The sequence below is a fragment of the Salvelinus alpinus genome, chromosome 1, assembly GCF_045679555.1.
Source record: "Salvelinus alpinus chromosome 1, SLU_Salpinus.1, whole genome shotgun sequence".
In the NCBI taxonomy this organism is placed as follows: Eukaryota; Metazoa; Chordata; class Actinopteri; order Salmoniformes; family Salmonidae; genus Salvelinus; species Salvelinus alpinus.
The window spans coordinates 106457165-106484127 of NC_092086.1; the positions used below are offsets into that span (position 1 = coordinate 106457165).

The 26963-nt window shown below is 41.9% G+C and overlaps 1 protein-coding gene across 1 annotated transcript; it reads right to left on the reverse strand.

The window, feature by feature from the left end:
• Window positions 1-5723: 5723 nt before the first annotated feature.
• On the reverse strand, window positions 5724-24955 carry LOC139537760 (proline-serine-threonine phosphatase-interacting protein 2-like). The gene is made up of 15 exons (XM_071339501.1): window positions 24797-24955; window positions 23928-24028; window positions 22799-22873; window positions 16697-16731; window positions 16444-16550; window positions 15976-16038; window positions 9875-9973; window positions 9327-9372; window positions 9112-9191; window positions 8801-8899; window positions 8521-8617; window positions 6976-7060; window positions 6781-6815; window positions 6553-6620; window positions 5724-6437 (listed from the first exon to the last, which is right to left on the reverse strand). Exons 1-14 carry the CDS (start codon window positions 24827-24829, stop codon window positions 6568-6570), a joined length of 1008 nt encoding a protein of 335 aa, XP_071195602.1. The 5' UTR covers window positions 24830-24955; the 3' UTR covers window positions 5724-6437; window positions 6553-6567.
• Window positions 24956-26963: the final 2008 nt, after the last annotated feature.

The window sequence follows — 26963 nt, forward strand, 5'->3', positions numbered from 1 at the left end:
CTGGAGCAGAAGCGGTTGCAGGAGAAAGTTGATCAGAAATCTGCTTTATGGAAGTCATCATCTCCGACAGAAGTTGAGAATGTCCAGCCAGTAAGGCCTCTTGCTGAACCAGAGCAGCTTCGTGACGTTGGACAGTCCCCTCGTGGTGGGACAGCATGGGAAAAAAGTCCTGGGTACTGGCTGCCTCTGGGTTCATATGAAATGGCTCAGTGTTTCTGTCAGGACCCGGTGCGAGAAACAGTCACTAATAATAGGCAGAACCCAGAAGATGAGGCAGACACAGCAGTACTAGAGATGGTGGTTTAATAAAAAATGGATATCTTCCAACAATAAAAAGAAAATCCACAAAGTGATAAGAACCGCAAGGGAAAAAACAAACCTCAAAAGACTAATCCAAAAAACACAAGAACAAAACCAGAGAACCTCTGGAAAATCAAACAAGAGAAATATCTATATCAAACAAGGCTTGGGCTGGGGCTGGGTGCTAACTTACAAACACTGAGCAAGGAACTAAGGAACACACAGGGTTTAAATACTAACAAGGGAATGACTTACAGGTGCAAACAATAATTGGAGCAAGAAAAACAAAAGGTACAAAAAGGTGCAAGGGGGACATCTAGTGAACAAAACCTAAACAGTCCTGGCCAAAACCTGACACTTTGCCTCTACTCTGGATTACCAACCTCTGCCTACCCTGAGCCTGCCTGCCGTCCTGTACCTTTGCCTCTACTCTGGATTATTGACCCCTGCCTGCCTTGACCTGTCGTTTGCCTGCCCCTGTTGCTGTAATAAACATTGTTACTTTTGTAATACTGACCTCAAACAGCATTCAGAATGTACACTCAGAGAGCCGACACATTGCGCACCCTTTAGTTTGTCCATTTTCATCTCACAAGATTTTACATGAACTAAAGGGTGTGCAATATAGAAGGGTAGTCGGTGAACATTCTGAACCTTGTTTGAGTCACATGACCAAAGAGCTATTGAAATTGGAAACATTGAAAATAAATGAATGTAAAATTGTGTGAGGCCCACTAAGTGTACATTCTGAACCTTGTTTGAGGTCAGTAGGTCACATGACCAAGGAGCTATTGCAATTCTAAAGATTACATAATTCATGTAAAATCTTGTGAGATGAAAATGGACAAACTAAAAGGTGTACAATGTGTAGGCCCACTGAGCGTACATTCTGAACCTTGTTTGAGGTCAGTCGGTCACACGACCAAGGAGCTGTTGAAATTCGAATGTAAAAAAAAATAAAAAAAATTAAGTACTTTGCTTACGCTCCCTAACTAATTCAACTAGGAATACAAAATGCTGCTCTCATTTCCACATGTTTATTAGCTTTGGAAAGCAAATTAATGTCCATATCTTGAAAATAAGAACTGTGCATTTTTGTGCACAATTTTTCCAACATCATGACACTTATTTGGATTCTTTTTCTGAAGTGGTTTGAAAGCTATTGAGGTTTGAAAGCTCGAATATCCAACCTGAAACTTTACCTCAGTATTAGAACCTGACATGGATTTTATTAGCTTCCAGAACTTGGTAGGGTTGTTTAGGTTCTCTGTGACTGCATTTAGATAGAAATCTGATTTGGACTTCCTGATCAATCCTGTGCATTTGTTTCTTAGCGCTCTGAAGGAGGCCCAGTCAACAGGGGCATTTGTATGTCTAGCTTGAGCCCAAGAGACATTTCTCTTTCTAATTAATTCTGCCAAGTTATCTGAAAACCAGGGATTGTCCCTTCCACTGATCCTAATTTCTTCACAGGGACATGCTTATCACAAATGGACGCAAATTTCATATAAAAATTGTCCCAGGCAGTGTCAACATCGGGAATCAGACTCTATCAATATTATAGTTCAGATCATGTAAGAATGCTTGCTCATCAAAATGTCTAAAACATCTTTTAAAAATCCAACAGGGTTTGGCTTTGGTCATTTTTGTATTTCTAACACAAGCAATAGCACAGTGATCACTGACATCATTACAGAATATCCCAGTCGATGTGTATTTGTGAGGGTATTCGTTAGAAGAATGTCCAATAGAGTTGATTTGTTAGGTGCTCTGGGATTCGGTCTTGTAGGAGCATTAATTAATTGTGCGAGATTCAGAGTCACACAGTTCTTTAAAAGAGTCCAATACAGATGTAAGCATGTCCCAGTTCAAATCTCCTAAAATAATGAGTTCAGAGTCATTTAACTTGTGCAGGACATCAGAAAGAGTTTAGTGTGTCTCCCGAAGCCGAGGGTGGTCTGTAGCAGCCGACTACATTGATGTGGGAACCCTTATATACATTCACTTTAACCGCAAGCAATTGAAAATGTTTGGCTTTGGTAATCGAGAGAATTTCAGAGGTGTTAAACTCGGGATCAAGGGATCTGGATCCACAGCCCTAGCTAGCTTAATATATTATGATGTAGGTTGATGGTTTCATTTATTTGTACCAAAGAAAATCAGTGATAGACAACAAAACAGATAAAAACAAAAAAAATAAAACATGGTGTGCAGGTTGGAAGCCCAAGGACGGATATAAAAAACACAAAAATGTAAGTACAAGACATACAGTACCAGTCAAAAGTTTGGACACACCTACTCATTCAAGGGTTTTTCTTTATTTTTACTATTTTCTACATTGTAGAATAATAGTGAAGACATTAAACCTATGAAATAACACATATGGAATCATATAGTAACCAAAAAAGTGTTTAACAAATCAAAATATATTTTATATTTGAGATTCTTCAAAGTAGATTCTTCACCTAAAATGCTTGTCCACCAGTCTTGAAGGAGTTCCCACATATGCTGAGCAATTGTTGGCTGTTTTTCCTTCGTCCAACTCATTCAGAACCATTTCGATTGGGTTGAGGTCGGGTGATTGTGGAAGCCGGGTCATCTGATGCAGCACTCCATCACTCTCCTTCTTGGTCAAATAGCCCTTACACAGCCTGGAGGTGTGTGTTGGGTCATTGTCCTGTTGAAAAACAAATTATATTCCCACTAAGTGCAAACCAGATGTGATGGCGTACCGTTGCAGAATGCTGTGGTAGCCATGCTGGTTAAGCGTGTCTTGAATTCTAAATAAATCACAGTCAGTGTCATCAGAAAAGCCCCCCTCCTCCTCCATGCTTCACGGTGGGAACCACATATGCGGAAATAATCCGTTCACCTACTCTGCGTCTCACAAAGACACGGTGGTTGGAAACAAAAATCTCAAATTTGGACTAATCAGTCCAAAGGACAGATTTCCACTGGTATAATGTCCATTAATCATGTTTCTTGGCCCAAGCAAGTCTCTTTTTTGTATTGGTGTCCTTTAGTAGTGGTTTCTTTGCAGCAAATCAACCATGAAGGCCTGATTCATGCAGTCGCCTCTGAACAGTTGATGTTGAGATGTGTCTGTTACTTGAATTCTGTGAAGCATTTACTTGGGCAAAATTTTCTGAGGCTGGTAACTCAAATCAAATCAAATCAAGTTTATTTTATAAAGCCCTTCGTACATCAGCTAATATCTCGAAGTGCTGTACAGAAACCCAGCCTAAAACCCCAAACAGCAAGCAATGCAGGTGTAGAAGCACGGTGGCTAGGAAAAACTCCCTAGAAAGGCCAAAACCTAGGAAGAAACCTAGAGAGGAACCAGGCTATGAGGGGTGGCCAGTCCTCTTCTGGCTGTGCCGGGTGGAGATTATAACAGAACATGGCCAAGATGTTCAAATGTTCATAAATGACCAGCATGGTCAAATAATAATCAGGAGTAAATGTCAGTTGGCTTTTCATAGCCGATTATTAAGAGTATCTCTACCGCTCCTGCGGTCTCTAGAGAGTTGAAAACAGCAGGTCTGGGACAGGTAGCACGTCCGGTGGACAGGTCAGGTCATATGATTCCATATGTGTTATTTCATAGTTTTGATGTCTTCACTATTATTCTATAATGTACAATAAAGAAAAACCCTTGAATGAGTAGGTGTGTTCAAACTTTTGATTCATAAATATACAAATCATAAATATACAAATTAACTGATCAGCAATCACAAAACATTATTGAAATAATTGTAATTTACATGACTTGAAATTCAGAAATCACAGAAAAGTTGTGGCCTTGCCATTCACCCGGAGGGTTAACTAATCTCTTGTTTTAACTTTGTACACAGTGTGTGTTATCATAGTGTGCGTGTTATCATAGTGTGGTATTGATCTACAGTTTGATTTCCTGAATAGATCAAAAGGCCTCCAGGTTATATAGTCTATCTCTGCTGTCCATAGCTACTTCCCTGACCTCTGTCTGACAAACACACCAATATGAACACTGACTTACCTCACACAGTGACTGGTCTCTCTTGATGAATACGCTATATATACAAAAGTATGTGGACACCCCTTCAAATGAGTGGATTTGGGTATTTCAGACACACCTGTTGCTGTCAACTGTATAAAATTGAGCACACAGCCATGCAATATCCATAAACAAACAGTGGCAGTAGAACAGCCTGACTGATTAACACATTGAGTTTCAACGTGGCACCGTCATAGGATGCCACCTTTGGTGGAGGAGGAATAATGGTCTGGGGCTGTTTTTCAGTGATGTTCCAGTGAAGGGAAATCTTAATGCTACAGCATACAATGACATTCTAGACTATTCTGTGCTTCCAACTTTGTGGCAACCATTTGGAGAAGGCATTTCCTGTTTCAGCATGACAATGCCCTTGTGCACAAAGCAAGGTCCATACAGAAATGCTTTGTCAAGATCGGTGTGGAAGAACTTGACTGGCCTGCACAGAGCCCTGACCTCACCTTTGGGATGAATTGGAACGCCGACTGCGAGCCAGGCCTAATCTCCCAACATCAGTGACCAACCTCACTAATGCTCTTGTGGCTGAATGGAAGCAAGTCCCCACAGCAATATTCCAACATCTAGTGGAAAGCCTTCCCAGAAGAGTGGAGGCTGTTATCGCAGCAACTCCATATTAAAACCCATGATTTTGGAATGAAATGTTAGATGAGAAGCTGTCCACATACTTTTGGTCATGTAGTGTAGATTTTTTTTTATCTTAATGAGATCACCAAGTTGAATAAAGGAGACATTCATAAACATGTGGGTGACCCCAGCACGACCTTCTCCCCTGAGTGACAGGGGAGAAGTTAAGAAAGAATCGTTGTGTCGTTTTAACCACCAGTTGACGTTTTGAACAGTAGAGTATTGAGAAACATTATTGTGGGAGTTCCAATTTCCGCTGATTCTATCACTGTTTTGTCAGGCCTCGCAAAACACAAAGGCCCAAATATGGACATACTTGGTATACTGCAATTCACTCTTAGGACTTATTTAATTGAACTATTTAGATATCTTTCTGAGATCTGACTCAATATGAATCTCCACAGCTACGTGTCGTGGGAGGATTTCAATTGCATGCTCCTCGTCTCCTTCACAAAAACCCATTGGATGAGAAAGCCAGAGGTTCCGCTCCTTTGACCTTCTTCTCTAATGGGTTTTGAGGAGACTAAAGAGGCGAGAGGAGTGTGCAATTGAGATCTTTCCGCTGCCACACTAAGCAGAAACAGAAAGAGATCTTCACTTTAAAACAATAGAACACTTGGAGTAGGAAGTGAGTTTTTACAAGGAAGTCTGTCAGTGTTTCAAAACATAATTTATGAGTGTGTTTGACCTCTCCATGATGTCAATTGTCACTTACAGAATATTCTCAATCAGGGAATGCTTAATACAACCTTAAACTGCCCTTTATTCAATTTTCTTATCAAGATCTGTGTGCAATCATCAACCAGAAACTAGCCTGAGTAACACAATGTAGTGTTCAAGTACAGACCAATCAGATTATTATCGACCACAACAGGAAACAAATAGGTTCTACAAAGATACAGAATAATGTGTTAATTAAGTGACTGACAAACATATTTATTGTTCAACAACAAATATTTAAATTATTAAAGTTATTTTGCCTTTATCACACAACTTTAAAACGTTTAGATCATGTACCTGTATTGTTGTAAAATTCATGTTATTAATCAACAAATAAAAGTAACCCTCTTATATTGAAAAGTTGCAAAATGCTTTGGAATGTCTGCTGTCCCAAATGTTAATAACTTATAAAGTGATTACTTTTATTTTTGCTTTAATTATATTTCCTGGTTTAGACTGTAGAAAACTAAGTATATTCATACATTCTGGAATCTATTTACATATATTGAGCTATGACACATCATCTTACTGTTTATAACACAGCTATAAAACAACAATGGTGACACAATCAAACATGCTCTACTAACGTCAGCAATGCTGATATTTTGGTAGTTGGTTTGTCAGGTGTCACTGTTGAATGACCACGAAGGCACCGAGTCCACTCTTTATATCCATCAATGAAGGAATCCCCACTCAGCCATCTGTGTAAATCCACCAGGCAGTCAATATCCATGGAAAACTGGAAACAACGAGTTAAGAAACAAATAAACCCATAGTTTTAGTCAGGCTCAAACTTATTGTGATAACAATGGTCATTTGACTAAAGCTATAATACTGAAGAATAAAGTACTTACCACTGAATATATGTTCTAGTATTGTAGAGCACTGTAGCCTGGATCTACAGTTGAGTAGATCACATCACCTACAGCAGAGGAATTCAAAGCACAAATAAAACAGACAAACAGTGGCTTGTCATTAAAAAGGAAATAAAATAACAGTTTATCAATATATTAAATGATGGATCAAATCTGACAACTGTAATAATATCTATCTGTATATCTCTGGAGTTTTTTAACATGTACCTTCGGTATTGTTTGGATTAGGCAATGGTCCTCTCCTGATTTTCACAAAACAGACAAAATAGAAATCGACATGACATGATGAGAATTATGAAAAACATGATTTTTTGTGGCAAGGTGAAGATCCTCATCTGCTGTGTGGGTCGTTCCTCTCTCAGGGTGAAACAATATTCAGCAACTCTTGGTTTGCTCTCTCACCTGGTGATAGGAGGAGCCGTTCGGGAGAATGGTGGTCCTACGGGGACCCTCTGACCGCTGTAGAAGTTCTCATACAGAACAGGAGCTGAGGAGTGAGGACAGAGCAGACCAGGGGGTGAGGACAGAGCGGGCCATGGGGTGAGGACAGAGCAGACCAGGGGGTGAGGACAGAGCAGGCCAGGGGTTGAGGGTTGAGGACAGAACAGGCCAGGGGGTGAGGGTTGAGGACAGAACAGGCCAGGCCAGGCCAGGCCAGGGGGTGAGGGTTGAGGACAGAGCAGGGCCAGGAGGTGAGGACAGAGCAGGCCAGGGAGTGAGGGGTGAGGACAGAGCAGGCTAGGGAGTGAGAGGTGAGGGATGAGGACAGAGCAGGGGATGAGGGGTGAGGACAGAGTAGGCCTGGGGTTGAAGGGTGAGGACAGAGCAGGCCAGGGGGTGAGGACAGAGCAGGCCAGGGAGTGAGGGGTGAGGACAGAGCAGGCCAGGGAGCGAGGGGTGAGGACAAAGCAGGCCAGGGAGTGAGGGGTGAGGACAGAGCAGGCCAGGGAGCGAGGGGTGAGGACAGAGCAGGCCAGGGAGTGAGGACAGAGCAGGCCAGGGAGCGAGGGTGAGGACAGAGCAGGCCAGGGAGTGAGGACAGAGCAGGCCAGGGAGTGAGGGATGAGGACAGAGCAGGGGATGAGGGTGAGGACAGAGCAGGCCAGGGGGTGAGGACAGAGAAGACCAGGGGTTGAGGACAGAGCAGGCCTCACCTCTCACGTCCTACCCTGCTCTGTCCTCACCCCTCATCCCCTGGCCTGCTCTGTCCTCACCCCTCACTCCTTGAGGACAGAGCAGGCCTGGGGTTGAGGGGTGAGGACAGAGCAGGCAAGGGGGTGAGAGGTGAGGGGTGAGGACAGAGCAGGGGATGAGGGTTGAGGACAGAGCAGGCCAGGGGTTGAAGGGTGAGGACAGAGCAGGGGATGAGGGGTAGGCCAGGAGAGCAGGCCAGGAGGTGAGGACAGAGTAGGCCAGGGAGTGAGGATAGAGCAGGCCAGGGGTGAGGACAGAGCAGGCCAGGGGGTGAGGACAGAGCAGGCCAGGGAGTGAGAGGTGAGGGGTGAGGTGAGGGGTGAGGACAGAGCAGGGGATGAGGGGTGAGGACAGAGCAGGGCAGGGAGTGAGGACAGAGCAGGCCAGAGAGTGAGGGGTGAGGGACGAGGACAGAGCAGGGTATGAGGGGTGAGGACAGAGCAGGCCAGCGAGTGTGGGGTGATAGAGCAGGCCAGGGGGTGAGGCGTGAGGACAGAGCAGGCCAGTGGGTGAGGACAGAGCAGGCCAAGGAGTGAGGGGTGTGGACAGAGAAGGCCAGGGGGTGAGGACAGTACAACTACAATACACAACTAGACTGTTAGGGAGGGGGACCCGGACACACCAAAATTAGGACAACATTTATGCCATCATGGATGACACTAAAAAGTCAGTCTGTTTGTGGTCCTTAGAGGACCTATAATGTATTGTATGTGTCTGTTGTCAAAGGTGATCTGTGAAGAGTGAGAACTGTACCAGGCGGTTTGTCCCCAGTCCGTCTGAGGTTCACAAAGTGTTCTATATCCTCCTGTATGTCACACTGTTCAAGAGACTTCCTCACTTCCTCATGAAGCTGAACCCATAGACACACACAGAAACAAGAGTTAGAAACACAAAGCAATACGGAAGGTCACTTACAGCCACAATCCTTCATTTGCTATATTCTTAGAAAATCAATGGGTATCATTAATACAAATGCAATATCAGTAAGTAATATTGCAGATTGCACATTGATGAGTCCCTAGAAGCACTTTACCTCATCGCTGGTGACACACTGCTGGGAGAGCTGGTTGAGGTGAGTCCACACCATGTTCCTTAGAGTATTGATCCTCTCCACTTCCTGCTTCTCAAATACCTGGATGTAACAGAGCACTATATTATATATACCAGTAATACAACCTATAGCTGACAAACAAATAACTGGATGTAAATTATATATACCAATACTACAACACATAGCTAACAAACAAATACCTGGATGTAGTCAAACTATTACACATACTACACCAGTAATACAGTATGTAACTAACAAAGAAACTAAATATCATCATGCTTTCTGGCCCTTACCTCACATGCTTTAACGTGTTCTTTCTGCCAGTCCTCCCTGGTTTTTCCCAGCACAGACACGTTGTGCAAGTATAGCCTGTCTGAGATTCAAATCAGAGGATACATCTTGGGAGACCATAGTATACAGGGACATTTTAGATGATATTTAGACTCAATTGTGGTTTTCCTGTTGATGGTTGCTAAGAGACCAAAGGAGAATATGTTATCATTGTTACCAGCTTCTTCTGCATTCTGCTTTGCTTGCTGTGTTTTTGCCAATAGCTGAAAGATAAAGAAAAGAAAATCACTGATTCTGTACTTTATTCAACTCTTTCTTGTGTTCAGGTATTACTTACTTCAATGCAATGCTGCATATAGGAGTGAAAACACATGTCTGATTTGTAAATGTCCTCTTCATTAACAGTGTACAAGCTAGATAGCCTTGTTCTTCCTGTGGTCAGTGTAGGCCTAATTTTTGTGGTCTGATTCCTGTGCTCAAAATAGGTATGCTATTTCCTTTGAAACGATTCCCATGGCTCACTCACATAATTTATTGTCACTAGTGCTTTATGTTTCTTTTTGATGTATCTTTTTTTAAATTATCAACAAATACAGTGAATAAGTGATTGATGAGATAAAGGAGATGGACATAGAATGGAAAGTGTTGCTGTCTGGTTTTGAACCTATGGCTGCAGGGGCAATGTGTGGTCCGGGGGCAGCATGACTACCACTAGACCCCCCCCAACCCCCTGCCCAACCCCCCACAGTCTCTCAGATTACTCACCTTTTCCTGCTGCTTGACATTGCTGGTGCTGGTGTTTCGGTTCATGTTCTGTTCTGCTTCCTCTTTGTCGCGACACTTCTGCTCATATGTCTTCTTTGACTGTGGTTAACGACATGGACAGGGAGGGGGCGTTGGTGGGGGGGTGATGGTAGGAAATAACTGATAATATAGTTTACTGACTCTACTAGACTCTATACTGTCTTCACATAACATAAAAGTCTCTAAATAAAACATGAAGCCCATGCAATTGAATTCAACTACCACAACCTGCATTTTTCAACACTCTGAGGTCATTCCACTGTGTATAAAATGCCTGATGTTTCAGTAGCAGTTGGCATGGCAATGTGGCACAACATGCCCAGCCCTAACAGTACCACTTTGTCTGACCAATGAAAAACGCCAGGCGCTTAGAAAGAGACAGAGTTGGAGTGCTGATCTCTTCCGGGACCAGGCCCAAACCCCCGTAATTCGTAAGAAGAGGAGATGCCGCTACAGGGGTCGGCGAGCCAGATGCCTGGCGAGACTGCGTCGACGAGTGGATAATCCGCTTCTACCCTCCGTTCTACTGGTGAACGTGCAACTACTAGTGAATGAACTGGATGAGCTACGTTCGAGAATATCTTATCAACAGGACATTAAAAACTGTAATATTTTATGTTTCATCGAGTCGTGGCTGAACAAGGACATGGATAATTTACAGTTAGCTGGGTTTTCCGTGAATCGGCAAGACAGAACAGCAGCCTCCGGTAAGATCAGGGGGAGGGTCTGTGTCTCTTTATTAACAACAGCTGGTGCACGATCTCTAATATTAAAGAAGTCTCTAAGTTTTGCTCACCTTAGTTAGAGTACCTTGTGATAAGCCGTAGACCACACTATTTACCAAGAGAGTTCTCATCTATATTCTTTGTAGCTGTCTATTTACCACCACAAACCAATGCTGGCACGAAGACTGCACTGTCACGTTCTGACCTTTATTTCCTTAGTTTTTTCTTTATTTAGTATGGTCAGGGCGTGAGTTGGGGTGGGCAGTCTATGTTTATATTTCTATGTTTTCCTATTTCTGTGTTTGGCATGATATGGTTCTCAATCAGAGGCAGGTGTTTTGTGTTGTCTCTGATTGGGAACCATATTTAGGTAGCCTGTTTTGTGTTGGGTTTTGTGGGTGGTTGTTTTCAGTCTTTGTGTGTCTGCACCAGATAGAACTGTTTCGGTTGTCACTTTTGTTGTTTTTATTTTGAGTTGTTCACTTCCATTAAATAAGATGAACAATTACCACGCTGCGCATTGGTCCTCTCCTTCTTCCACCGACGACAGCCGTTACATGCACTCAACGAGCTGTACAAGGCATAACCAAACAAGAAAATTCTCATTCAGAGATCGCATTCCTCGTGACCAGGGACTTTAACGCAAGAAAACTGAAATCCGTTTTACCTCATTTCTACCAGCATGTTAAATGTGCAACTAGGGGAAAGAAAATTCGAGATCATCTTTACAGCTCTCCATTTGGAAAATCGGACCACAACTCTATCTTCCTGATTCCTGCCTACAAGCAAAAACTCAAACAGGAGGTATCAGTGCCCGCACTCAACCAGTGTTCAATTACAGAAGTGGTCCGATGAAGCGGATGCTAGGCTACAGGACTGTTTTGCTAGCACAGTCTGGAATATGTTCTGGGATTCATCCGATGGCATTTAGCAGTATACCACATCAGTCACCGGCTTCATTAATAAGTGCATCGACGACGTTGTCCCCATAGTGAAGGTACGTTCATATCCCAAGCAGAAGCCATGGATTACAGGCAAGGAGCGGGACACTAATCCGGACGCTTATAAGAAACCCTGCTACGCCCTACGACGAACCATCAAACAGGAAAAGCGTTAATAGAGGACTAAGATCGAGTTCTACTATGTTCATCGGATGTGGCAGGGCTTGCAAACTATCACAGATTACAAAGGGAAACCCAGCCGTGAGCTGCCCAGTGATGGGAGCCTACCAGACGAGCTAAATTCCTTCTATGCTCGCTTCAAGGCAAGCAACACTGAACCATGCACGAGAACACCAGCTGTTCCAGAAGACTTTATGGTCACGCTCTTCGTAGCCTTTTTTTGTAAGACCCTTAAACAGGTTCAAATTCACAAGGCCACAGGGTCAGAAAGATTACCAGGACGCATACTCAAAGCATGTGCAGACCAGCTGGCAAGTGTCTTCACTGATATTTTTAACCTCTCCTTGACCTAGTCTGTAATACCTACATGTTTCAAGCAGACCACCATAGTCCCTGTGCCGAAGAACGCCAAGGTAACCTGTCTAAATGACTATAGCCCCGAAGCACTCACATCTGTAGTGATGAAATGTTTTGAAAAGGCTGGTCATGGCTCACATCAAAACCATCATCCCAGAAATTCTGGACCAACTCCAATTCACATACCACCCCAACAGATCCACACATGATACAATCTCTACTGCACTACACACTGCCCTTTCCCACCTGGTCAAAATGAACACCTACGTGAGAATGCTGTTCATTGACTACAGCTCAGTGTTCAACACAATAGTGCCCTCCAAGCTCATTACTAAGCTAAGGATCATGGGACTGAACACCTCTGCAACTGGATTCTGGACTTCCTGAGGGGCCACCCCCAGGTGGTGAGGGTAGACAATAAAACATCCGCCATGCTGACCCTCAACAAAGGGGTCCTTCAGGGGTGCGTGCTTAGTCCCCTCCTGTCCTCCCTGTTCACCAACGACTGTGTGTCCATGCACAACTCTCACACCATCATTAAGTTTGCCAACGACGGTGGTAGACCTGATCCCCAACAACAATGAGACAGTCTATAGGGAGGATAGTGTGGTGCCAGGACAACAACATCTCCCTCAACGTGAGCAAGACAAAGGAGCTGATCGTGGACTAAAGGAAAGGTAGGGCCAAGCACGCTCACATTCACATCGACAGGGCTGCAGTGGAGAAGGTCGAGAGCTTCAAGTTCCTTGGTGTCCACATCACTAAGGACCTAAGTTGGTCCAAGCAGAACAACACAGTCGTGACGACAACGCCTATTCCCCCTCAGGAGGCTGAAAAGATTTGGCATGGGTCCTCAGACCCTCCAAAGGTTCTACAGCTGCACCATCAAGAGCATCCTGCTGGTTGCATCACCGCTTGGTATGGCAACTGCTTGGCATCTGACCACAAGGCGTACATCCCTGGGGTCGAGCTCCCTGCCATCCAGGACCTCTAAACCAGGCGGTGTTAGAGGAAGGCCCTAAAAATGGTCAAACACACCAGTCACCCAAGTCATAGACTGTTCTCTCTGCTATTACATGGCAAGCACTACAGGAACGCCAAGTCATACGTCAAACCAATTGAGATGGTTTGGGATGAGATGGACCACAAAGTGAAGGAAAAGCAGCCAACACGTGCTCAGCATATGTGGGAACTACTTCAACACTTTTGAAAAGCATTCCAGGTGAAGTTGGTTGAGAGAATGCCAAGAGTGTGCAAAGCTGTCATCAAGACAAAGGGTGGTTACTTTGAAGAATGTCAAATATAACATATATTTTGATTTGTTTAACACTTTTTTGGTTACTACATGATTCCATGTGTTATTTAATAGTATTGATGTCTTATCTATCATTATACAATGTAGAAAATAGTTTTTTTTTTTAAATAAGAAAAACCCTTGAATGAGTACAGTGCTTTGCAAAAGTATTCACCCCCTTGGCGTTTTTCCTATTTTCTTTCATTACAACCTGTATTTTAAATGGCTTTCATGTAATGGACATACAAAACAAAGTCCAAATTGGTGAAGTGAAATTAAAAAAATGACTTGTTTCAAAAAATATTAAAAATATTTTAAAAATTAAAAGTGGTGCGTGCATATGTATTCACCCCCTTTGCTACGAAGCCCCTAAATAAGATCTGGTGCAACCAATTACCTTCATAAGATACATAATTAGTTAAATAAAGTCCACCTGTGTGCAATCCAAGTGTCACATGATCTGTCACATGATCTCAGTATATATACACACACCTGTTCTGAAAGGCCCCAGAGTCTGCAACACCACTAAGCAAGGGGCACCACCAAGCAAGCGGCACTATGAAGACCAATGAGCTCTCCAAACAGGTCAGGGACAAAGTTGTGGAGAAGTACAGATCAGGGTTGGGTTATAAAAAAATATCAGAAACTTTGAACATCCCACAGAGCACCATTAAATCCATTATTAAAAATGGAAAGAATATGGCACCACAACAAACCTGCCAAGAGAGGGCCAGCCCACCAAAACTCACAGACCAGGCAAGGAGGACATTAATCAGAGAGGCAACAAAGAGACCAAAGATAACCCTGAAGGAACTGCAAAGCTCCACAGCGGAGATTGGAGTATCTGTCCATAGGACCACTTTAAGCCGTACACTCCACAGAGCTGGGCTTTACGGAAGAGTGGCCAGAAAAAAGCCATTGCTTAAAGATGTTTGTTGTTCATCAAAATACATGTGGGAGACTCCCCAAACACATGGAAGAAGGTACTCTGGTCAGATGAGACTAAAATTGAGCTCTTTGGCCATCAAGGAAAAACGCTATGTCTGGCGCAAACCCAAAACTTCTCATCACCCGGAGAACACCATCCCCACAGTGAAGCATGGTGGTGGCAGCATCATGCTGTGGGGATGTGTTTCATTGGCAGGGATTGGGAAACTGGTCAGAATTGAAGGAATGATGGATGGCGCTAAATACAGGGAAATTCTTGAGGGAAACCTGTTTCAGACTTCCAGAGATTTGAGACTGGGACGGAGGTTCACCTTCCAGCAGGACAATGACCCTAAGCATACTGCTAAAGCAACACAAGTGGTTTAAGGGGAAACATTTAAATGTCTTGGAATGGCCTAGTCAAAGCCCAGACCTCAATCCAATTGGGAGTCTGTGGTATGACTTAAAGATTGCTGTACACCAGCGGAACCCATCCAACTTGAAGGAGCTGGAGCAGTTTTGCCTTGAAGAACTGACATATACTTGACATATTACCTCAATTACCTCGACCCCAGCACAGTGACTCGGTACCGGTACGCCCTGTATATAGCCTCATTACTGTTATTTTTATTATGTTACTATTTTTCCTTTAGATTATTTAGCAAATATTTCTTACTTACTTTTTTATTACTCTGCATTGTTGGTTAAGGGCTCGTAAGTAAGCATTTCACTGTAAGGTCTACACATATTGTATTCAACATGTGACAAATAAAATCTGATTTGATCTCATTCATCATAATCTAAAATGTGAATATGTGCCCAGGACTGACTCCAGCGTTCTCTGAGTGGAACTGCACAAAGCACAACTTGTGTTTACTAGTAACCTTTGCCCTGTAGCCCTGCAGGATAGAAGGGAATAATAAGGAAAACAGAAGGAACATTTGTTTTTATAGCTATTGTTATTCCCAGAACCCGATACAGTTGTAGGACCTTAATTTGATATCTCTTCTGTTGCTGAGATTTGTCCTGCACCCAAGGAAATGCAGATGACCTTCATGATTGACATAAATTCACTGAAAACCAACACTAACACACAAGATAATAACAGTATTGCACTTTTCATGAAGACTACTTTTAGGCAGCTGAAAGCCTAACCACTGATCAAGCAACATAATGTGGCTGCAGGATTATTTTGCTGTGACAATAGAGGTCAAATTATGATCCTTCATCTGAATGGAACAGACTTCATTGTCATAATGTTTTACAAACCACATGTAGTCTAAATAGACCTGACTAGAAAAGGGACCTGCTCAGTGACCTGCTTTTGTAGGCTACATAATATGTATGTAATTTACAGTAACTTCCCATTTAATTGAGGTGCCCCAGTACATATAATGAAACTCTCCATTTATTTGAGAGGTTCCTCGATTCGTCACTCCCCATGGCTGTTGGCTGTTGATGAACTTCCCTCTTCTCAGATTAAGTATTACTTAGATTGCAAGACTGCTTCATGTTTTGGTAGCATGATGACTGAAACCAGACATGCCTTTAGAGAACAGATGATCAATTCGGGATTACTTAGTTCAGGGATGATAACTGCTGGTTTGACAAAAAAATTGGGAAAGTTCTCCAGTTTACCTCCATGGTTTTCTTGAACTGCGTGGCCCTCTGTTTGTGTAGGGCATCCATCTGTTGTTCTACCTGTGAAGAAGAGGTGTCAAATATATTATATTAAAGCAAAGAAGATAGAGATGATATATCCATGATTTTCACCCCGATAATTATCACATCTGTGCAGGGCGATTAGGATTAAGATCACAAGGTCCAACTGAAATCTGACTTCCCATCCCATCCCGAAAGACACACAGAGGTTTCAGGTTTTCGTCAGCCATGGTATTCGAACTGGCAACCCTCTAGTTGGTGGCTCGCCTCACTACATAAGTTGATATAAGCGGTTGATGAGCAATTGATCACTATAACTGCATTCACTATTAAGCAAAGTGCACAGTATTAGCAACGTATAAGGTCTATTAGTAATTAAAGGTTGTATGAATTCCTACATTTATGTGTCGTTTTTTAAAAGTAATTGGTTGGTTTCTAATGTACCTTTTTTCTTGCTTCTTTCTGTCTCTCCCTGAAGTCCTCCAGTTTTTTTGCCTCGTCCCGCATTGTTTGTGCCAGTTGTAGGTGTGATAAACTCACATGTTCAGTTTCTATGTTGTAAAGGAGGGTTTTGAGGGAGTTAGTATATTACATGAACACACACACACACACACACACACACACATGGAAATAGAAAGATTTGAGCTTAGTCATCAACATACATCAGAAACATTTGTTGTGACAGCAAAACACTTACGCAGTTTGAACATGTCCAGCGATCTCTTCAGTGTGCTAAATAATGAAACAAACAAACACCAGCTTTATGAAAAGTAATGCATGCAGTACAACCTACGCTGTTAAAATGTAAGCGTTTTGTAACACTACAACTAGCGGCAACGGAGCTGCCACCAACGTTAAGGAGACAAAACCTTGACTTTGCTAGAGTGTTGAAACATATAATTCTGAGATTTTCCGAAACATGACACGGTGTGTTGTAACACCAAATAATCTAGAGTTGTGCAACACCTTGCCAGAGATTGGGAGCGCTACAGGGAAATGACAAAAACACTATTTTGTTGTTTCGAGTCCTGTTTAGTGCAGAAATAGATTAATTCTCTTTTGGTGCCGTTTCCTCCCTCTAAAGCTCCTAAACACTAATGATGGTGTTTCGAATCCTTTCTAGTGCAGAATGCATTCCCTGCTCTTATACGGTGTGTGTTGATAAACTCCTCTTTGGTCATTTCAGAAGGTCAAATGTAGAGTATTATTCACAAACAAAGAACACCAGAAAATATAGTTTTGTGAAAATACAAACTAATAAGATTGTCTAGGATTATAATTAATAAAAGCACAATTAATCATATGTACAAGCGTCAAATGCTTTATCTTTTCTTTGCAAATTATCCAATGGCAAAACATTAACAGGTCTTTCACATTTTTATATTGATAAAGTAAGACAGTTACAAGATCTGTAAGGTATTTATAATATTCATATTGTTCAAAATCAAGGGAATGACATTATATTCAGATATGTTCATATACATTCTATTCAGATTGATTCAATCACAGTACACTTGAGTTAGATGATATGATTGACAATTGACAGTTCAGTTGGCATTAATCTGTGATCCTTGTCTTGATTGGTTGTGATTAGGATTGACCAGCCAGTGGGAAACGTAGTACGTAGTATGTATGTTTGTAGGTACGTACAGTACCAGCCAGTCAAAAGTTTAGACACACCTACTCATTTAAGAGTTTTTCTTTATTTTTACTATTTTCTACATTGTAGAATAGTAGTGAAGACATCAAAACTATGAAATAACACATATGGAATCATGTAGTAACCAAAAAAAGTGTTAAACAAATAAAAATATATTTTATATTTCAGATTCTTCAAAGCAGCCACCCCTTGCCTTGATGACAGCTTTGCACACTCTTGGCATTCTCTCAACCAGCCACATGAGGTAGTCACCTGGAATGCATTTCAATTAACAGATGTGCCTTGTTAAAAGTTTATTTGTGGAATTTCTTTCCTTCTTAATGCATTTGAGCCAATCAGTTGTGTTATGACAAGGTAAGGTTGGTATACAAAAGATAGCCCTATTTGGTAAAAGACCAAGTCCATATTATGGCAAGGACAGCTCAAATAAGCAAAGAGAAATGGCAGTCCATCATTACTTTAAGACATGAAGGTCAGTCAATCCGGAAAATGTCAAGAACTTTGAAAGTTTCTTCAAGTGCAGTCGCAAAAACCATCAAGCGCTATGATGAAACTGGCTCGTGAGGGCCGCCACAGTAAAGGAAGACCCAGAGTTACCTCTGCTGCAGAGGATACGTTCATTAGAGTTACCAGCCTCAGAAATTACAGCCCAAATAAATGTAACAGACACATCTCAACATCGACTATTCAGAGGAGACCGCGTGAATCAGGCCTTCATGGTCAAATTTCTGTAAAGAAACCACTACTAAAGGACACCAACAATAATAAGAAGAGACTTGCTTGGGCCAAGAAACACGAACAATGGACATTAGACCGGTGGAAATCTGTCCTTCGTCTGATTAGTCCAAATTTGAGATTTTTGGTTCCAACCACAATGTCTTTGTGAGACGCAGAGTAGGTGAATGGATGATCTCCGCATGTGTGGTTCCCACCGGGAAGCATGGAGGAGGAGGTGTGATGGTGTGGGGGTGCTTTGCTGGTGACACTGACGTGATTGATTTAGAATTCAAGGCAAACTTAACCAAAATGTCTACCACAGCATTCTGCAGCGATACGCCATCCCATCTGGGCTCCACAATCACCCGACCTCAACCCAATTGAGATGGTTTGGGATGAGTTGGACCGTAGAGTGAAGGAAAAGCAGCCAACAAGTGCTCAACATACCGTATGTGGGAACTTCTTCAAGACTTTTGGAAAAGCATTCCAGGTGAAGCTGGTTGAGAGAATGCCAAGAGTGTGCAAAGCTGTCATCAAGACAAAGGGTGGTTACTTCGAAGAATCTAAAATAGATTTTGATATGTTTAATACATTTTTGGTTACTACATTATTCCATGTGTGTTATTTCATAGTTTTGAATGAGTAGGTGTGTCCAAACCTTTGACTGGTACTGTATGTATGTATGTATGTATGTATGTATGTATGTATGTATGTATGTATGTATGTATGTATGTATGTATGTATGTATGTATGTATGTATGTATGTATGTATGTATGTATTTATGTATGTACACTACTGTTCAAACGTTTGGGGTCACTTAGAAATGTCCTTGTTTTTGAATTTAAAAAAAAAAAAAAGTCCATTAAAACAACATCAAATTGATCAGAAATACAATGTAGATATTGTTAATGTTGTAAATGACTATTGTAGCTGGAAACGGCAGATTTTTTATGGAATATCTACATAGTCCTACAGAGGCCCATTATCAACAACCATCACTCCTGTGTTCCAATGGCACGTTGTGTTAGCTAATCCAAGTTTATAATTTAAAAAGGCTAATTGATCATTAGAAAACCCTTTTGCAATGATGTTAGCACAGCTGAAAATTGTTGTGCTGATTAAAGAAGCAATAAAACTGTTCTTCATAAGACTAGTTGAGTATCTGGAGCATCAGCATTTGTGGGTTCGATTACAGGCTCAAAATGGCCAGAAACAAAGCACTTTTTTCTGAAACTCGTCAGTCTATTATTTTTCTGAGAAATGAAGGCTATTACATGCGAGAAATTGCCAAGAAACTGAAGATCTCATACAACGCTGTGTACTATTCCCTTCACAGCACAGCGCAATCTGGCTCTAACCAGAATAGAAAGAAGAGTGAGAGGCCCCGGTGCACAACTGAGCAAGAGGACAAGTACATTAGAGTATCTAGTTTGAGAAAGAGACGCCTCACAAGTCCTCAGCTGGCAGCTTCATTAAATAGTACCTGCAAAACACCAGTCTCAACGTCAACAGTGAAGAGGCGACTCCGAGATGCTGGTCTAGGCAGAGTTCCTCTGTCTAGTGTCTGTGTCATTTTGCCCATCTTAATCTTTTCTTTTTATTGGCTGAGATATGGCTTTTTCTTTGCAACTCTGCCTAGAAGGCCAGCATCTCGGAGTTGCCGCTTCACTGTTGACGTTGAGACTGGTGTTTTGCGGGTATAATGAACAAAAAATGTGCTTTTCTTTCAAAAAAAGGACATTTCTAAGTGACCCCGAACTTTTGAACAGTATGTATGTATGTATGTATGGTTTTCTGCAGGGAGACAGAGAAACCACATAACAAGCAATAATTACATATGAAGTATATGAATGCATAATTAGTTATTAACTGCTATAATATAAATAAATTGCAATATGAATATCCAATAATTAAACATATAAATAGCAATATATGAAATGCATATACAGGAATAAAAGGTATGCAAATATAGCAACAAGATAATATGAATGTCAAAAGTGGGATGCAATAACATGTGGCATGGTAAGCCATAGGCTATAGACAGAGCTCACAAAGGTAATAGACAAACAAGCCAGTGACATGTGTCAATTAACTAATGAATAAAACCGGGGTTTATTCATTACATCCTGCAGCGGAAACAGTTTACAGTTTAAGAACCAAGCAGAAGCAAACAGAGCAAACAGAACAGGGAGGGAACTACCTCCAATAGAAACAATTGTTTTCGTAGCTAAATAAATTCAGTTTGGAGTAAACGTAAAATGTATTATCTTTTTATGTGCCATGAACACAACCAGTCATGATGTTTTCATCTTATTGTAAAACAAATCACTTCAAAAAGTAGGCTACCTTTGCACGGTCATCCAAAATATTTCCAGCATCCGAACAGTGCACTGTGCACCCACCAACTTTTCTTAGTTTCAGCCACTTGCGAATTTATCTCACCGGAGAAAGCATCCGAGCGGTGGAATGAAGGTGGAATTCCACAAAAATATTCTTCAGAGGTCCTACTCAAACTTGATAGAAGTTTAGGTACTCAGAAAAAAAAATCAATTAAGTCCACGTCCTATTGACTTAAGTCCATGTTAAGTCTACTCATCTCAAGTATGAATTGGGCCCATGTGCTCAGTGTTACAAGGCTGGTTCAGTTAAACCATTGAGTCCTGAAGACTGTCTGAGTGGACTAAGGCAGTGTCTTGACAAACAGGAGACCCAGGTTCAAATCTACCTTGTCACACAAATACCAGTGATGAAGACCCCCTTTATACATGTTACCTCTGCTATAGGATGCCCTAAACATTTTGATTGTAACATAATGTATAATATCACAATAGGCCAGGCTCTAGGAAAAGTATTACAAGCCCATGTCACACCCTGATCGGTTTCACCTGTCTTGTGCTTGTCTTCACCCCCCTCCAGGTGTCGCCCATTTCCCCTGTGTATTTATACCTGTGTTTTCTGTTTGTCTGTTGCTAGTTTGTCTTGTCTCGTCAAGCCTACCAGCGTGTTTTTCCCGCACTCCTGTTCATAATTAGTCCCTGGTTTCTAGTTCTTCCGGTTCCAACCTTTTCTGCCTGCCCTGACCCCGAGCCTGCCTGCCGCCCTGTACCTATCAGACTCGGACCTGGTTTACGAACTTCTGCCTGCCCTGACCCCGAGCCTGCCTGCCGCCCTGTACCTATCAGACTCGGACCTGGTTACGACCTCTGCCTGTCCTCGACCTGCCCTTTGCCTGCCTCCTGTGGTTTTAATAAACTACTCTGTATATTGAACCTTCCGTCTCCTGTGTCTGCATCTGAGTCATATCCTGAGTCGTATTAGCCCAGTGTCTTCTTAAAAAATGTAAGATATTTCAGAAAATTGTGGAACATTTGACAGCTCTGTCTCTGAATGTGCAAAAGAGCCTACAATAAGTTTTAAAATATTGATTGAAAATTATAATCGATCAATATTTACGGTAACTAGTTGCATTTCTAAACCATTTGATTGTATGAGAGACAGTCCACAAAAAAATATTGTTGTGTTTTTGATGGTGCCTTTTACATGCATTGAGAAGTGCATTCACAACACTCTCTTAAAAAACACCAAACACCACTTTGGGTGTTTCAGAATACTTCAATTCTGTTTTAAAACCCTTTCAGTGTATCTTAGCACCTTCATTGGGTTTACATTAAAACCCCCTCCAAACACCAGCCCTCAAAACTAAAACAGGATGGGCACTCAAGCCACTGACAGAATCCTTCTCAACAAAAAAAAAAGGCTCAAAAGCAATTCAATCTAATAACATTAACCCTCTAATAACACTAATGCCTTAATGCATACTTGTATCTCTATGTGTAGTGCTGCATGGGCCATTGAGCCATTGCAGATACCATCTTTTTACATGCGAAACAAAACGGTTTTGTCAACGTCAGACAGTGCTATCAGTGGCTAGATTCACAGCCTTCTAGTGTTCCATCTGAAGGCTGTGTACAAGACAATATCAACAACTCTATATACGTTTGTATTTCCTTGTCTTGCTTGAGAGACAGACTGGCACCCAGGCAATCAGAAGGCTATTAAATATGATGGCTTTTAACCAAGCCCATCGGGGGTACTGGTCATCTGGTATTTTGGGCAAATGCCAGATGGGCTGGTCAATTTGTTGCCTAGTGGGCCTGTCTACATTGGGTTTTTGATTTTAAAATTAGGGGGGAAAAAAATAGGCATGTGTGAGGGCCTCAAGGAAAACATTTTACCGGTGGGTTAGAAATGCCAAGGCCGATTTTTGGTTCCAGTCCGCACCTGAAGCCCATTACAAGTGTATCTACCTTCAATAGCAGGGCTTTCAAATATTTTTTGTATACATTTCTACAGTCCCTGACTGATGGCAAGCAATGTCTACTCAAGAATCAATAACATCAGCAACAGGAATATTTACTTACTTCATCTCATTGTGCCCACACACCTTTTTGGAGAGACCCAGTAGCTCTTTGGCATACTTCTCCTCTATGGATGCTCTGAAAGAACCAAACACATCTCTTCATATGTGCATTCAACAAGGTATACAGTTAACAAACATTAGCTACAGTATGCGCATGAGAGAACATTAGGCAATCGCATGAGGATCTACACCACAATGCACCACAGAGGGGAAGTCCACAGTGTCCACGAGATTAAAAAAAGATAACTTCAAAATGGCATTCAATTTCTTTATCTTAGAGGAACTAACACATGCAAAATCACACTTTATATCTTTCAATATAACAGTGTTATTATGGAGTTGTTTCCTTGTGCATGACTGATTGCACAGTCTGTATTGTGCTTGGATTAATCATTAAACAGTACAGTCCAGAGAGGAGGGAGCAAACAAAAAATGTAAAAGTATTAAACATAATAATGATTCATAATTAGAAGTTTGATCAAGTATGCTGTATCAGTTGGTCAGGAATTTAGATTGGTAGGACAAATTTCCACATTCAAAATCGTGAGGTGAATACACAGTAAATATGAAGTAGGACAAGAGCTAAAGACAAATATGTAAGCTATAGTCTGCATACTCTATTAAATTAACACTAACATCATTCTAGACCATTGGATAATAGTGTCATTTCTGTCCTAAATGAGGAAATAACAGATAAAACAGATGAACCACTCGCTTTTACTGTAAGTGCACACTCAGTGACACCAGAAACAGGAAACACTGAAGCAGTGTTTGTTGAACACCAACAACCATTCACAGTACACTTTGCCTAGATATAGAATGATTAATCCTTCTGCGCCCACATGATCTAAAGCATGGTGGAAAATAAATCATGACTGACTTTCTTACTTCTGTACCGTGGAACGAAGCCCTCATGCCCTTTGAAAAGGTCAGTCCACAACAAAACATTACTGATATTCAGTTAAAATAAACATAGACACAACAACAACAACATGGCAGCAGAACCTGTGGGCGCTGTCACCTAGACAGAATAACAGCATCCATACTGTTGTTTCAGAGCATATTCTCTGTAGTAGTCTGAGGATTCAATTAATGGTTTCTATTGGATGATATCTCACATGGTTTCTCACCTGGCTTTCATGAAGTCTTCTATCTCCTTGCATGTCCTCTTACCATCGTTGAGATGCTGGATGACACAGTCATAACCCCCGGTACTGGTCAGCTCCCCATTCTGGCAACATTGGGGAAGATGGAATAACAATAAGTAATCAAATCATAGCACACCATGGAGGGTCTCTCACACCCTCCCAGTATTGGTCTATCAAAATCCTATACTCCTCACTGCATTGCCTTTTAACAGTCTATCAAAAAGGAAACAACTCATTACAACATTACTGACAGAGAGAAGACCCCCAAGGGCTAAAACCAAAATAATCCAGAATGTAAAAGCTTCCCAATGGGTTTTAGCAGAAATTACATCAGACTACGGAAACAATAAATCTAACAGCAATGAAGCAATATAAGTATTTCGTGAGCATGAATAAACATGTGTTTGGGATGATAAACTGCAGTTGACGTGCTCTGTAATGTATGTCTGCATGAGATAATGACATATAATCATTTTAACCACGTGATTAAAGAGGTATACAGTAGACCTACACTGCAGGGGTAGGTATACTCCTGAGCCCTGCAAATTTGATTGGCATCTGCACATATTACAAGGTGTTCAAAAGGACCAGAACTACACTCCTGGGTTAGAGACGTGCTAATAAAATAGCCAGTCCATGCAGTGTGTAATATTCTGAACAAATTCAATGACCTAACATACATCACTAGACTTGTTAAATAGATAATTGTGTATGCTCCTTCAGTTGTGTTTACAACTTGTTAATACTTCGAAATCTGATTTCGATCTCTAAAAACAAATAGTTCTGCAAGCACAGTTAATGAGGGTTAAGCTCAGATGACACACAACGCAAATACAAACATTTGCACTTACCCAAAAGTAATCCTTAAAGTGAAGTTCTCTCATTGTAGACAAGAATAGCGGCAGTACAACTCTTGTAATTCCGCTGGTTTTTGCGATGTTAATACTGTGTTAGTGACTGATGGACTTCCCATTGGATTGTTGCGTTTATGACTCCGCTCATATCTCAATGGAGCACTAAATATTCTTTGCTGGGTCCTAACGACCACGATCTACAGCAGGAGAGAGAGAGCGCGAGAGCGCAAGGGGCGAGAGAGCGCAAGAGCGAGGGGCCACTTGGTGGTCACAAGCGGAACAGCAGGAGAGAATAAAGGATATCTTTGAATCTATTGGCTCTTGGTTCCTCTTTTATCTGTATTTATGCCCTTCTCTTGTAAATATGCTTTTATTGGTGAAATCAGGTTATATCTGGAGAACAGTTAAAAATCCTCATTGGCAAGCTGACATACAGAAGTGAAGTACTTGTACTTATTATGGATCCCCATTAGCTGCTGCCAAGGCAACAGCTTCTCTTCCTCAAATCAAATCAAATCAAATCGTCTTTTTTCACATACACATGGTTAGCAGATGTTATTCCAAGTGTAGCGAAATGCCTGTGCTTCTAGTTCCGACAGTGCAGCAATACCTAACAAGTCATCTGTATACCTGTCGCAAGACCCACTAGTTGATGCTTATTTATAAAACTCTCTTAGGCCTCACCCTCCTAACCCTAACCCTCATTTTAATTTAAATCCCAGCCACCGTCCCCGCAGGAGGCCTTTTGCCTTTTGGTAGGCCGTCATTGGAAATAAGAATTTGTTTTTAACTGACTTGCCTATTTAAATAAAGGTTAAATAAATAAATAAATTTCACAACCTCTACCTAATACACACAAATATAAGTAAAGGAATGGAATAATAATATATACATATAAATATATGGATGAGCAATGACTGAGCGCAATAGATGGTATAAAATACAATATATACATATGAGATGAGTAATGCAAGATATGTAAACATTATTAAAGTGGCATTATTAGTCACTAGTGATCCTTTGTTAAAGTGCCCAATGATTTCAAGTCTGTATGTAGGCAGCAGCCTCTCTGTGTTATTGATGGCTGTTTAACAGTCTGATGGCCTTGAGATAGAAGCTATTTTTCAGTCTCTCGGCCCCAGCTTTGATGCACCTGTACTGACCTCGCCTTCTGGGTGGTAGCGAGATGAACAGGCAGTGGCTCAGGGGATTGTTGTCCTTGATGATCTTTTTGGCCTTCGGGTGCTGTAGGTTTCCTGAAGGGAAGGTAATTTGCCCCCGGTGATGCGTTGTGCAGATCGCACCACCCTCTGGAGAGCCCTGTGGTTATGGGCGGTGCAGTTGTCGTACCAGGCGGTGATGCAGCCAGACAGGATGCTCTCAATTGTGCATCTGTAAAAGTTTGTGAGGGTTTTAGTTGACAAGCCAAATTTCTTCAGCCTCCTGAGGTTGAAGAGGCACTGTTGCGCCTTCTTCACCACACTGTCTATGTGGGCGGACCATTTCAGTTTGTCAGTGATATGTACACCGAGGAACTTAAAACTATTCACCTTCTCCACTGCTGTCTCGTCGATGTGGATAGGTGGTGCTCCCTCTGCTGTTTCCTGAAGTCCACGATCATCTCCTTTGTTTTGTTGACATTGAGTAAGAGGTTGTTTTCCTGAAACCACACTCCGAGTGCTCTCACCTCCTCCCTATAGGCTGTCTCGTCGTTGTTGGTAATCAAGCCTACTAATGTTGTGTCGTCTGCAAACTTGATGACTGAGTTGGAGGCGTGCATGGCCACACACTCATGGGTGAACAGGGAGTACAGGAGAGGGCTGAACACGCACCCCAGTGTTGAGGATCAGCGAAGTGGAGATGTTGCTTCCTACCTTCAGCCCTGGGGGCGGCCCGTCAGGAAGTTCAGGACCCAATTGCACAGGATGGGGTTGAAACACAGGGCCTCAAGCTTAATGATGAGCTTGGAGGGTACTATGGTGTTGAATGCTGAGCTGTAGTCAATGAACAGCATTCTTACATAGGTATTCCTCTTGTCCAGATGGGATAAGGCAGTGTGCAGTGTGATGGCGATTGCATCGTCTGTGGACCTATTGGGGCGATGCACAAATTTAAGTGGGTCTAGCGTGACAGGTAAGGTGGAGGTGATATGATCCTTGACAAG